The following is a 15,292-nucleotide window of genomic DNA, read 5'->3' as shown; positions in this document are numbered from 1 at the left end:
TCTGCTGGCCTTCTCCCCATGCTCGTATATTGCGCCCTTTGCCCTTCTAAGCTGCTCTACGGCCTTCCCTGTAGACAACACCCCAAACTCGGTCTGCAGCCTCTGCCATTTCCTAAGTAACTCTGGCCTCGGGGAGTCCGCATGGCTCCTGTCCGTCCGTAAAATTTCCTTAACCAGTCGGTCCGTTTCTGCCCTGTCTGTCCTGTCCCTATGGGCTCAGATTAAAATCAGCTCCCCTCTCACCACTGCCTTCAGCGCCTCCCAGAGCATCGCTGCTGAGACGTCTCCAGTATCATTTACCTGTAGGCAATTATGCATGCATTTCCTCAGCCTCTCACACCCGCCTCGTCCGCCAGCAGCCCAACTACAAGCCTCCATTGTGGGCACTGAAAGCTATCTTTGCAAATCTGCAGATCAACCCAGTGTGGAGCATGGTCCGATATGGTATTTGCCGAATATTCTGCACCTGTCATCCCTGTCAGCAAGTCCCTGCTCATGATAAATAAATTGATTTGGGAATACACCTTGTGGACGTGAGAATAGAATGAAAACTCCTTCGCCGACGGCCAACTAAATCTCCATGGGTCAGCTCCCCCCATTTGCTTCATGAACCCTCTCAGTTCCTTTGCCATCGCTGGCACCCTACCTGTTTTTGAACACAACCGGTCCAGGCCAGGATCAAGAACTGTGTTAAAGTCCCCACCCATGGGGAGTGAGTCCAAATCTGGGATCTTCCCCAGCACCCTATTAACAAAACCCACGTCATCAAAGTTAGGGGCATATATGTTGACCAGGACTACTCTCACCCCCTCGAGCTTACCCCTAACCATAACAAATCTGCCACCCTGTCCACAACTGTGCCCTCCACCTCAAATTGGACCCGCTTGTTGATCAAGATCGCAACCCAACTGGTCTTCGTGTCGAGCCCAGATGGAAGACCTGACCAATCCAGCCCTTCCTTTAATCTGACCTGGTCAGCCACTTTCAGATGAGTCTCCTGTAACATGACTACGTCCGCCTTCAAAACCCGTAAATGCGCGAACACACGCGCCCTCTTGACTGGCCCGTTTAGCCCTCTAACATTCCAGGTGATCAGCCCGAACACCATAACCCTTAATCCCTTTATTCTTCAAAAAACTATCTATCTTTATCTTAAAAACATTTAATGAAGGAGCTTCTACTGCTTCACTGGGCAAGGAGTTCCGTAGATTCACAACCCTTTGGGTGAAGAAGTTCCTCCTAAACTCAGTCCTAAATCTACTTCCCCTTATTTTGAGGCTATACCCCCTAGTTCTGCTTTCACCCACCAGTGGAAACAACCTGCCCGCTTCTATCCTATCTATTCCCTTCATAATTTTATATGTTTCTATAAGATCCCCCCTCATCCTTCTAAATTCCAACGAGTACAGTCCCAGTCTACTCAACCTCTCCTCGTAATCCAACCCCTTCAGCTCTGGAATTAACCTAGTGAATCTCCTCTGCACACCCTCCAGTGCCAGTACGTCCTTTTTCAAGTAAGGAGACCAAAACTGAACACAATATTCCAGGTGTGGCCTCACTAACACCTTATACAATTGCAGCATAACCTCCCTAGTCTTAAACTCCATCCCTCTAGCAATGAAGGACAAAATTCCATTTGCCTTCTTAATCACCTGTTGCACCTGTAAAACATCTTTTTGCGACTCATGCACTAGCACACCCAGGTCTCTCTGCACAGCAGCATGTTTTAATATTTTATCATTTAAATAATAATCCCTTTTGCTGTTATTCATACCAAAATGGATAACCTCACATTTGTCAACTTGTATTCTATCTGCCAGACCCTAGCCCATTCACTTAGCCTATCCAAATCCCTCTGCAGACTTCCAGTATCCTCTGCACTTTTTGCTTTACCACTTATCTTAGTGTCGTCTGCAAACTTGGACACATTGCCCTTGGTCCCCAACTCCAAATCATCTATGTAAATTGTGAACAGTAGTGGGCCCAACACTGATCTCTGAGGGACACCACTAGCTACTGATTGCCAACCAGAGAAACACCCATTAATCCCCACTCTTTGCTTTCTATTAATTAACCAATCCTCTATCCATGCTACTACTTTCCCCTTAATGCCATGCATCTTTATCTTATGCAGCAACCTTTTGTGTGGCACCTTGTCAAAGGCTTTCTGAAAATCCAGATATACCACATCCATTGGCTCCCCGTTATCGACCGCACTGGTAATGTCCTCAAAAAATTCCACTAAATTAGTTAGGCACGACCTGCCCTTTATGAACCCATGATGCGTCTGCCCAATGGGACAATTTCCATCCAGATGCCTCGCTATTTCTTCCTTGATGATGGATTCCAGCATCTTCCCTACTACCGAAGTTAAGCTCACTGGCCTATAATTACCCGCTTTCTGCCTACCTCCTTTTTTAAGCAGTGGTGTCACGTTTGCTAATTTCCAATCCGCCGGGACCACCCCAGAGTCGAGTGAATTTTGTAAAATTATCACTAGTGCATTTGCAATTTCCCTAGCCATCTCTTTTAGCACTCTGGGATGCATTCCATCAGGGCCAGGAGACCTGTCTACCTTTAGCCCCATTAGCTTGCCCATCACTACCTCCTTGGTGATAACAATCCTCTCAAGGTCCTCACCTGCCATAGCCTCATTTCCATCAGTCACTGGCATGTTTTTGTGCCTTCCATTATGAAGACCGACCCAAAAAACCTGTTCAGTTCCTCAGCCATTTCCTCATCTCCCATTATTAAATTTCCCCTCTCATCCTCTAAAGGACCAATATTTACCTTAGCCACTCTTTTTTGTATTATATATTTGTCGAAACTTTTACTATCTGTTTTTATATTCTGAGCAAGTTTACTCTCATAGTCTATCTTACTCTTCTTTATAGCTTTTTTAGTAGCTTTCTGTTGACCCCTGAAGATTTCCCAGTCCTCTAGTCTCCCACTAATCTTTGCTATTTTGTATGCTTTTTCCTTCAATTTGATACTCTCCCTTATTTCCTTCGATATCCACGGTCGATTTTCCCTCTTTCTACCGTCCTTCCTTTTTGTTGGTATAACCTTTTGCTGAGCACTGTGAAAAATCGCTTGGAAGGTTCTCCACTGTTCCTCAACTGTTTCACCATAAAGTCTTTGTTCCCAGTCTACCGTAGCTAGTTCTTCTCTCATCCCATTGTAATCTCCTTTATTTAAGCACAAAACACTAGTGTTTGATTTTACCTTGTCATCCTCCAACTGTATTTTAAATTCCACCATATTGTGATCGCTCCTTCCGAGAGGATCCCTAACTATGAGATCCTGAATCAACCCTGACTCATTACACAGGACCAGATCTAGGACCGCTTGTTCCCTCGTAGGTTCCATTACATACTGTTCTAGGAAACTATCGCGGATACATTCTAAAAACTCCTGCCTTCACCGACCTGGTTAAACCAATCAACATGTAGATTAAAATCCCCCATGATAACTGCTGTACCATTTCTACATGCATCAGTTAGTTCTTTGTTTATTGCCTGCCCCACCATAATGTTACTATTTGGTGGCCTATAGACTACTCCTATCAGTGACTTTTTCGCTTTACTATTCCTGATTTCCACCCAAATGGATTCAACCTTATCCTCCATAGCACCGATGTCATCCCTTACTGGTGCCCGGATGTCATCCTTAAATAACAGAGCTACACCACCTCCCTTACCATCCACTCTGTCCTTCCGAATAGTTTGATATCCTCGGATATTTAACTCCCAGTCGTGACCATCCTTTAACCATGTTTCAGTAATGGCCACTAAATCATAGTCATTCACGATGATTTGCGCCATCAACTCATTTACCTTATTCCGAATACTACAAGCATTCAGGTAAAGTACACTTATGTTGGCTTTTTTACCTCTTCTGAATCTTAACACCTCGATCAGTAACCTCTCCTAAGTTATATTTCCTCTTAACCTTTCTCCTAATTTTCCTTGTCGTTGAACCCATATCTTCATGTAACAACCTGCCGCGTCGCTTACCATTAATGTTTTCACTTCCCGTTTTATTCCTTTTAGAACCTGGTCCTATTCACTGAGCTCCCCTCAGTCACTGTACCTTGTACTGTCGCCCTTTTTGATTTTTGACAATGGCTTCTCTGCCTTACACTTTCCCCCTTACTGCCTTTTGTTTCTGTCCCTGTTTTACTACCTTCCAACTTCCTGCATCGGTTCCCATCCCCCTGCCACATTAGTTTAAACTCTCCCCAACAGCTCTAGCAAACACCCCCCCCCCCTCTAGGACATCGGTTCCAGTCCTGCCCAGGTGCAGACCGTCCGGTTTGTATTGGTCCCACCTCCCCAGAACCGGTTCCAATGCCCCAGGAATTTGAATCCCTCCCTCTTGCACCGTCTCTCAAGCCATGCATTCATCCTATCTATCCTGACATTCCTACTCTGACTAGCTCGTGGCACTGGTAGCAATCCTGAGATTGCTACCTTTGAGGTCCTACTTTTTAGTTTAATTCCTAAATCCCTGAATTCAGCTTGTAGGACCTCACCCTGTTTTTTACCCATGTCGTTGGTGCCTATGTGCACCACGACAGCTGGCTGTTCACCTCCCCCCCCCCCCCCCCCCCCCCCCCCCCCCCCCAGAATGTCCTGCAGCCACTCCGAGACATCCTTGACCCTTGCACCAGGGAGACAACTCTGGAGTCTCGATTGCGTCCGCAGAACCGCCTGTCTATTCCCCTTACAATTGAGTCCCCTATCACTACAGCCCTGCCATTCTTCTTCCTGCCCAGCTGCGCAGCAGAGCCAGCCACGGTGCCATGAACCTGGCTGCTGCTGCCTTCCCCTGGTAAGCCATCTCCCTCAACAGTATCCAAAGCGGTATATCTGTTTTGCAGGGAGATGACCGCAGAGGACACCTGCACTGCCTTCCTACTCTTGCTACATGTTCCATTTGTTTAATTTGCAACTGCACTTTTGCCATTTCCAATGAGTATCTCAGGCAACTTTAAATGCTTAGCCACCGCCATAATTCTCTTATCTTTTCGCATTTTGTCAGGTAATGTTAACTGCAATGTTTTTGCCAAATCTAACAGTCTGCTTTTAGTCTCTGTCCGTAAGCTACTGTGTGTGACCGTCTCCACCCCCAAAAACTTCAGAGCCTCTGAAAGAGCCATTGTCCACAACACACTCCCTACTTAAATGAAAATACCACACCTGAAAGCAACCACAATATGCTCACCCCTCACTGTCTTTAAGTTCACTAAGCCAATCCAATAGATAGACTTTTATCCCAGACGAGCCCCAATTTGTTTTGGGCCAGGGTTTAGAGAACCCCAAAGTGTATCATGGAGTTCACCTGACCCACACCTTTTACTAGATTGTGGTATGGGGAGCACACGGCCCACTCTACAGGTGTGGTACAGCAGAAATGGAAAAGTATTTTTTTTAAAAGCAAAACAATTTTATTCTATGAGCTCAAGTTAACCTTTTTGAAACATAGTGATCATCTTAGCAACCATTAATTCAAATACAACCCCCAAAGATTACAACACTAAGTAATCTGTAAGCTGTCCTTTTAACATCCAGAGGTTTACATTCACTACTGAGAACATTTATAATTCTGAATTCACCAAATGATTAAGAGATAGTCTTTTGATGGCAGAGAGAACAACAGTACACCTGCTTGGTCTGACTTCAGCTCCAACACTGAAAACAAAACTAAAACACACCCTGCAGCAAACAGCCTAAAATGAAAGTAAAAAGCTGACAGACAGCCCAGCTCCACCCACACTCTGACATCACTGAAAACACCCATTTCTTAAAGGTACATTTCTTAAGCACCCATTTATAAATACCCATTTCTCAAAGGTACTCTCACATGACAACCCCGAAATGGAGAATCGAGAGAGTTTTATTTTAATTTTAAAGAAGTATGTTCCCTGCTGTAAAGCTGAACCATAAGGAACAAAAGGTTAAAGTTTATTTGTGGCCTTGTTGGTAATTTACCTCAGAATCTCTATATTAATGAATTGTACGGTGGAATTGGAAGTGATCCAGAAGCATTTGTCAACGGTGCAGTAGGAAATGTTGCACACCAGCTTGGCTCAATTGCTAATCTTCTCGTTTCCTGAATCAAAGTTATGATTCAATATATGGCCCAGATCTTGAACAGATTAAACCAGACTGGTATTTCTAAAACAGTACTGGGTACTGCTTTGTGGATGTGCCACCTTTGGATGAAATATTAAACCAAGATCACGACGACCTCTACAGGTAAATGTTAAAGTTTCCAAGGCGCTATACAAAGAGCAGTAGTGAGTTCCATCATTGTTCTGACCAACATTCTCCTTTCAGTTCCTACCAAAACGAAACCTGGATATGCTGTTTGAATCCCGCTGCTGTGTGCAAAGCGCCATTGCTGTGTTTCCCAACATAGTGTTCAAAGTGCTTTAGATGTCCCAATGGGATTCAGTGACGGCACAGTGGTTAGCACTGCTGCCTCACAGTGTCAGGGACCAGGTTCAATTCCAGCCTCAGGTGACTGTGTGGAGTTTGTACTTTCTCCACGTGTCTACGTGGGTTTCCTCCGGGTGCTCCGGTTTCCTCCCACAGTCCAAAGATGTGCAGGTTAGGTGGATTGGTCTTACTAAAATTGCCCCTTCGTGTTCAGGGATGTGCAGGTTAGGTGGGGTTACGGGGATGGGGCAGGAGGGTGGGCCTAGGTAGCGTGCCCTTTCAGCGGTTCAGTGCAGACTCAATGGGCCAAACAGCCTCCTTCTGCACTGGTAGGGGTTCTTCCTTTGGAGAGATATTTTTGACTAAGCTAAGATTTACCTAAGGGTGAGGATGAAATCATATTTTGCAGACAAGTTTGAAACATCAGCCCAGTAATCACGTACAGCAGAGCAAATAATACTTTGGGGATGAGCTCATAAAGTCAACCCAGTAATCATACACTTTGTGACTGAGGGCATATGTAGTTAGAAAGCCAAAATTAATACCTTTAATATGCAAAGCTGGGATAGATATGTGCAACACCTTTAAACAAGCCATATCATAGAATTTACAGTGCAGAAGGTGGCCATTCAGCCCATCGAGTCTGCACCAGCCCTTGGAAAGAGCACCCTACTTAAGCCTACACTTACACCCTTTCCCCAGTAACCCACCTAACCTTTTGGACACTAAGGAGCAATTTAGCATGGCCAATCCACCTAACCTGCGCATTTTTGGACTGTGGGAGGAAACGGAGCACCTGGAGGAAACCCATGCAGATACGGGGAGAAAGTGCAAACGCCTCACAATCACCCAAGGCCAGAATTAAACCTGGGACCCTGGAGCTGTGAGGTGGCAGTGCTAACCACTGTGCCACACTTTGACTATCCAGGATACAATAAACAAACTGCATCAGCTCTTGTGGATCATTTCAGTGGAAATGCATTCTCCCAGGCTCAAAGAGCGTCAGCCCACTGGAAGCAAAGTCGTGAGACCGGCCAGTCCAGCAAAAAGAAACATCCCAACCCTCCCATGTCACCAAACTGGTGCCTCAGCAAGTTGGAGGAATCATTGAATCGTTTTCCACACTCAGAACAAGGGGAATGGCCTCTCCCCAGTGTGAACTCGCTGGTGTTTCTGCAGATAGGTTGACCGAGTGAATCCCTCCTCACACTTGGAGCAGGTAAATGGTCTCTCTCCGGTATGAACTCGCTGGTGTATCAGCAGGCTGGATGAATCAATGAAGGCCTTTGCACACTCCGAGCAGGTGAATTGCCTCTCCCCTGTATGAACTCGCTGATGTCCCAGCAGGTTGGTCAAGTGAGTGAATTCTTTCCCACACTCGGAGCAGGTAAATGGCCTCACCCCTGTGTGAACCCATTGATATGTCAACGGGTTGGATGAAGGAGTAAATCCCTTCTCACAGTCCGAGCAGATGAACGGTTTCTCCCCTGTGTGAACCCGCTGGTGTGTCAACAGGAGGGGTAACTGTGTGAATCCCTTCCCACATTCCGAGCAGGTGAATGTCCTCCCCAGTGTGAACTCACTGGTGTGTCAGCAGGTTGGATGTGGAGTTTGTTGCATTTCAAACATCAAAATAGTGGATAGTGTAGACAAATGTAGCTTTAATAAAAAATTAATACTTTGTTGGCTGCTGCTGTAATATTCCAGTCAATATGAAACTTGATTAGATATCGCCTTCTGGATGCTCTTTTGCACCTAGGCTTCCAAAATCCCACAGAGGACATCTATGGAGCTCTGTTAAGAGCCACAGCTGTAGAAATTGAGCGCCATTGTAACTTTCAGTGTCACTGGCAGTGGATGCCCTCCAACTCCCCGTGTTGCCAAATCCAAACAAGGTGGAAAATGTGACCAACCAGTTCCCTGGACATACGTAGTCTTTGGCGGCACTGATTCTCGGACATCTGCAGGTTGTTTGGTGCTGCCTGTAGACCCTGGGTCCAGCAAGGCGCCTCCGCATGATGGCTTTCTGGGGTTCATCCTCTGCATATGGAGCGGCCCCGCCACTCCTTCCTCTTCACGATTCTGCACCTGCCTTTGATGAGCCAGACGCCTCCATTGATATCCTCTTCTCTCCTACCCATGAGCGAGAAGAATGACGGCGAGTTCACCAGGCTCCATGTGCTGTACGTTCTCCTCACCGCAGTATCAAAGAGAGAGATTTGATGGTTAGCATTTGTCTCTTAAGGACTACTCTTTGCCCATTCATCGTCTGAAGCTGCCTCTCAAAGCCCTGACTCGTATCCTGGTCACATTGATTCCAGTCCTTACTTTGTATTCTGCTTTAGTGAGACCCCACACTACATGACCGAGCCGCCACAGCTGCATCCTGAGCTCTCATCTCAGGCACACGCATTGCCCAAAGCTTCACTCCAAGACCTGGCACTCAACCAGTTCTATGGGGGGGCACTTGTTAATACACACCTCAGCACACAGTCAAGGATTAGGAGCGCTCTCCTCGGGCAGTGTGCTATTACCAACCCTATAAGGGAATAAAGTTGCTTAGCCCATTAGCCAATGGTACAGGCACACCATAGCAGTTAGCAGTTTTAGAAGTCAATGTGCCACGGGTTAAATGCTGAGCAGCAAGCAGTGACACTCACACACAAATGGTGCTTGAGTTAGCATAATTACATGACCAGTTTGACCTGAATGGTCTCGGCTAGAACGGAATGCTGATCACTGTTATGTCTTTCCATTAGCCTTACCCTTGTCAACATCCCACCTCCAGAAGGCCCCCCACCCACCCCAGATTTGAGCAGAACTATCAGACCATAATAATTTCCCACCCACACAGCCGTAGGCTTCCCATCCCTTCACTCTTTGAGGCACTTCCAAACATCCCCTGTCCCAGGCTTCCCTTCCTATTGTGAGGCCCTTCCAAACGGCCTGTGGGCAGCAATAGAAGACAACCTCAGGAACGACGCTTTTCACACTTGACAGTGTCCCGCCCCCCAACTACCCCCTTCTTCCTGGTCTCCCCCAACTAGACCCCTGGTACCCCGGGGTCTTCCAGCCTGATACTCTTTCAGTGTTACCCTGATCATTCCCGAGTCAAAGCCTGTACCCCAAGTCCTTATACACAGAGCCGCTTCCTGAGTGCTGCATAACCTCCGATCTCCCTTCTGAGGGGTGCTTGCCAGGTGCACAAGTCAGTCATAATTTACACCATAGATGGACTTTTTGATGGCGGGAGGGGTTGGGGCTGTGGTATGATTCCAGTATATGGGCCTGATAACGAGATGCAAATACATTACAATAATGTTCCGACGTTGAACGGCAGGAAACGTGGCCTGTCACTGATGGGGGAAAAGGATGATCACATCAAGCTTTCACATGGCATACAATGCAGCTATGGCCTTCTTGCAATAGTTTCCACTCCTGCCGTTGACCCGCCTGACACGGAGGCGGAAAATCCCAGCCGTAGTGTTAGAGGACACAGGTTTGAAAGTAGCAATCCTGAGCAGAGACTGGAAAGTGGAAGGAACTATTTTGTCCCTTTCAGAAGAGAGCAGGATCCAATGAAAGGTTGCTTTGGGGTCTTGGGAGAGTGACCCAAGTGTGCCACACTCCAGATTGTTACAATTATGAGGTTAAATAAGATGATTATAGTTTTGGATTCCAGCTTCAAATTTAGGGTGAATGAAGGGGGTCAGAATAATGATTGGCATTTGGCTGCCTCAAGATGTGCAAGACCCAAGTGTTGACGGACAGTAGCACAAAATGATAATAAAGCAACAGAAGCAGCAAGCAGGATTCGTGGATTGAATGACCATTCTTGGTATTCTTATTGCCATTTACCAGTGCACCTTTTATGCTTTTTTAAAAGAAAGAATCTGGTTTGGTCTTTATGGGATTGATGAAGGAAAAATGTATTTGCAAAATTCAGTCTGTATTACCATAAATAATTTGAAAAACTTTCTTTCTCTAGGAGATAAAGCCCTTTACCAAGTCAAGTATGAAAACGAAGATGAAGGTGGTTATAATTTCTATGACATTGTAGTCATTGCAACTCCTTTACATCAGGAAACTACAAATATCACCTTCAGTGACTTGACACCACCGGTCACAGAATTTCCTGGTCGCTACCAACATCTGATTGTGTCTATAGTGCACGGTTACCTTAATTCCTCATATTTTGGGTTCCCGGATCCCAAACTTTTTCCATTTGCAGCAATTGTAACAACAGACAGCCCAAAGCTTTTTATGTTCAGTACAGCCAGTATTAGTCCAGTGAATGTCACCAGTAATTATAGAAGGAAACAACCGCAGGAGGCTGCGGTATGGAAGGTTTTCTCACCGTCCCCTCTCACCAAAGAGCAACTGAAGACACTCTTTCGTTCATACTACTCTGTCCAAGTCACTGATTGGCTGGCATATCCTCAATACACCTCAGCGAAAGGAATCCCTCCGATAATTCTTCATGACAACCTGTATTATTTGAATGGTATAGAATGGACAGCGAGTAGCATGGAGATGATTGCCATTGCTGCTAAAAATATAGCTCTGTTAGGGTATAATCGTTGGCACCAACAACTGGATAAGATTGATCAGAAAGATTTGGAACATAAAATCAAAACTGAACTGTGAGCGAGCAAGAGCACAAACAATCTGATGCTGAATGAACAGCCAGATTGTATACTGTACTTGAATTTGAACTCTGAATGCAACAGTTACAGCTTCTATCATTTTAATCTGATTGCAAAGAGGTATTGAATTAAATGGACCCTGTTTCTGATTGCAAACCTGTTGCAATGATTTATTTCTAAAGTTGTGAAATATTCAAGTTTTTTTTAATAAGTTACTATAAGGCTCAGGAGGCCCGAGAAGGTAAATTAAATAACATTTAATTTGTAAACATAAATTAAAGGCCGCAACATGGCTTACGGTTCGCAGGTCCCAGTTGGGACTACCGGAAGTGACGGTCCTTGTCTGGGCCGGCTTTTGAAGAATTTACAAGCCACAATGGGTGGACCTCCGCCCACTAGCGGGGAAGCTCATATTCTACAAGTCCCACGGGGGGTTCAATCAATGTGTCCCTGTGGGTCTCATGAGGGTTATTATAGTTACTGTCTGAATGCTTTTGTGATTTAAAAAGGGGAGGTCACAATGCAAAGTTTATTGTTTTGGGGAGAACATTTAGATTAATGATATCATGATTAGAGGTCAAAACAAAATGCTGGAAATACTCATTTAGTCAGAAGTTAAAAGGATTTTAACTTTTTTTTGTTAGTATTATTTCATAAAACATTTAATGGCAAGGCCAGCATTGTTGCCCATTGTAATTGCCATTGAGAAGGTGGTGATGAGCTGGAGGGAATTCCAGGATTTTGATCCAGTGACAGTGAAGAAATGGCAGTATAGTTGTGGTTTTGAGAGCAACTTGCAGGTGGTGGTGTTCCCATGCCTCTGTTGCCCTTGTCCTTCTAGGTGGTAGAGGTTGAGGGTTTGGAAGGTGCTGCTGAAGAAGCATGAATGAGTTGCTGCAGTGCATCTTGTAAATGGTGTACACTGGTCTTCATAGAATTACAGTGCAGAAGGCCCATCGAGTCTACACCGGCCCTTAGAAAGAGCACCTTATTCAAACCCACACCTCCACTCTATCCCCACATCTCCACTCTATCCCTGTAACCCCAACTAACCTTTTTTTGGAGACTAAGGGCAATTTAGCATTGCCAATCCACCTAACCTGCACATCTTTGGACTGTGGGAGGAAACCGGAGCTCCCGGAGGAAACCCACAGAGACACGGGGAGAACGTGCAGACTCCGCACAGACAGTGTCCCAAGCTGGGAATCAAACCTGGGACCCTGGAGCTGTGAACCTACTGTGCTAACCACTGTGCTACCGTGCTGCCATTGTGGGTGGTGGAGGGAGTAGATGTTTAAATTGATGGCTGGGGTGCCAGTCAAGAGGACTGCTTTGTCTGGATGGTGTTTAAACTTTGAGATTGTTATTGGAGCCGCGCTCATCTAGACAGGTGGAGTATTCCATCACACTCCTGACTTGTTCCTTTTAGATGGTGAACAGGCTTTGGGGATTCAGGAGGTGAGTTACTAGCCTCAGAATTCCCAGCCTCTGCACAGATCCTTCTCCACAGATGCAGCCTGATTTGCTGTGTATGTTAGCATTTTCTGTTTTTGTTTGTTTTCCAGCATCTGCAGTTTCTTTTGCTTCTTAATCATGAATGAGATTACCTACCTCAGGAAAAAAAATCACCAGTTCCCAGCTATTGCCTTGAACCCTACTTTGTTGCCATTGTCAGTCAATGCGTGATAGTTCTAGAAATTTTTCCTTCAAACAACAAAACAGTCAGAGAACACCAATTTAAGGTGATTGACAAAGGAAGCAACAACAAGAGGAAAAGCTTTTATTACACAGTGAGTGATTAGGATCTGAAAGGGACTGTCTGAGAGTGCAGTGGAGACAGATTCATTGGGGGCTATCAAAAGAGAATCCGATAATAAACTGAAGAGAAAAACATTGCTGGGCTCTGGGCTGTGGGGAGTGGAAGTCGGTGAGTTGTTCTTGTAGAGGGCCATCAAGGACATAACAGGCCCAATGGCTTTTTTCTGTCCTGCAACGATACCATGCTTTGTTACCCAGTGCACCATATAGAATGACAGAACAGATTTCCCCACCCCCTCCAAGATACACCGCTCCCACTCCCTATTCAGGTTGGACCCCCAAGATTCCTCCAAACACTAATTTTACCTAAAACAATCTGAGAGATGCCAATGGAGGTAAAGTACACCTCTGAAAGAAAGGTAGCCTATTTGTCTTTTGTGACATGGGAGGATAAAGGCAAGGTCACCTGGAGAATAAGTAGATTATGAAGGGACCTTAAATGGGGAGCAAAATCCTGATCAAAAAAGATACATGATATTGTTTGAAGGACTTATCTCATGTCACAGTTACAAGACACATGGGGAAATGGTGCAACCATTTCTGTTTGGGCAGTTTATTAGTATGAAGATATCTCTTTAAAGTGCTGACTAGCGCATTTGATTTTAAAGTGCAGTCAGTCTGTCCACCAGTTTTTACTCCGTTAAATCTTGAGACACTTTTAACAACATTGTTTGGCTCTCCTGAGATCCTAAAACCATACCTCATGTGCGTTAATATTTTGCATAGTGTTTCTTCAACTCAAGGTCTCAGATAGTAATTACTACTTAAAATGAGAGCAAATGTTATAGTCATACAGTACAGAAGAGGCCCTTCGGCCCATCGTGTCTGTACTGATTAAAATACACGATCTACGCCAATCCCACCTTCCAATATGTGTCCCATAGCCTTAAATGTTATGACATTGAAAGTGCTCATCCATATCCTTTCAAAGGTTGTGAGGCTTTCTGCCTCTATCCTCACGTGCAGTGCATTCCAGATTCCCACCATCCTCTGGGTGAAAAAGCCTTTCCTCAAATCCCCTCTAAACCTGCCCCTCACCTTAAAATTATGCGCCCTCATTATTGACTTCAACTGAGGGGAAGAGCTGCTTCCTATCCACCCTGACCATACTCCTTAATCTTATACATCCCAATCGGGTCCTCCTGTTGTAGAATGCAAAATAATAAAATTGCAACAATACAGCAATTCACTGTTGCTTAATCCTGCAAATACCATTGCTCAATTAGACCTGACTTGTCAATATATTTCTGTAAAATGTAAATAATCTGAGCTTTTAACTATCTTTGCGGGAATGGTGGATGCTTTATTTAAAATCCAGACAGAAGGCGAGAGAGGATGTTAAACATAGACAACAGGTTTGTTTCTGAAAGGTTCTGCACCAAAATATGTATCGTCTTGAGCCATACAGAGTAAGACAGTCCCAGATTGGGGATATAATGTGCCATTCTGATGTTGACAAAGTATTTAAACCCTGGCACAGTGTTCGCAAACATGCTACTAATGTTTAGTAAAGTGGCTAGAGAAAGGAAAATGAAAAATGAAATGAAAATCGCTTATTGTCACAAGTAGGCTTCAAATAAAGTTACTGTGAAAAGCCCCTAGTCGCCACATTCCGGCGCCTGTTCGGGGAGGCTGGTACGGGATTGCTAGTATTGGAAGAAGATCTTCACCACCCAATGCAATTTATGTTTTAATAAATATTTCTTTAGTGTGAAAATGTTTGACTGTCATCATGTGTTAATAAATTGGTGGTATAATTCTGCTGTGTATTATAATAAATCCCAGTTTTTTTTCCTGAGAACCAGAAATACTTTCTGATCATCAAAATAGATGGTTAGTTACATGGGAAGAAAAATGAGTTTGATGCCAGGATTCTGTTTTCTGAACCACAATGTATTGATGAATGAAACAAACAAAGCTGAGAACATCCAAAATGTTTATTTTCAATCTCTTACAAACTCTGCTTAGAGCTATAGAGTATTTCTTCCCACTTCCAAGTGTGATCTGTCCTTTTCACCATTGTATAACATGTCTCTGAATGTTCAAAGACTGGCTTTACTAAGGGAAATGGGGATTTGTCTTTGAAGGGTTTGCTTCTTGTATCCTAAGACTGTGATTCAAATAAAGTTTACTGATTATGAATACTGTTGTTAGCATTTTTAACAAATTAGAGTCCCCAATCAAGGGGCAATTTATTGTGGCCAATCAATCTACCCTGTACATCTTCTTGGGTTGTGGGGGTGAAACCCACATAGACACGGGGAGAATGTGCAAACTCCACACAGACAGTGACCGGGGCCGGATCGAACCCGGGTCCTCAGCACCATGAGGCAGCAGTACTAACCACTGTGCTACCGTGCTGCCCCAGGATACTGCTGTAGTCTG

At 44.8% G+C, this 15,292-nt stretch overlaps 1 protein-coding gene across 1 annotated transcript in view; it reads left to right on the top strand.

Moving 5' to 3' along the window:
- Window positions 1-15,049, top strand: part of LOC140426870 (prenylcysteine oxidase 1-like) — a 71,204-nt gene extending 56,155 nt beyond the window's left edge. Inside the window, exon 6 of the mRNA XM_072512113.1 lies at window positions 10,432-15,049. Coding sequence (XP_072368214.1) covers window positions 10,432-11,090 — 659 coding nt within the window. The 3' untranslated portion in view covers window positions 11,091-15,049. The remainder of the gene's footprint in view (window positions 1-10,431) is intronic.
- The last annotated feature ends 243 nt before the right edge of the window (window positions 15,050-15,292 follow it).

Source organism: Scyliorhinus torazame, chromosome 7 (genome assembly GCF_047496885.1).
Source record: "Scyliorhinus torazame isolate Kashiwa2021f chromosome 7, sScyTor2.1, whole genome shotgun sequence".
Lineage (NCBI taxonomy): Eukaryota > Metazoa > Chordata > Chondrichthyes > Carcharhiniformes > Scyliorhinidae > Scyliorhinus > Scyliorhinus torazame.
This window is presented reverse-complemented; position numbering and strand designations above follow the sequence as displayed.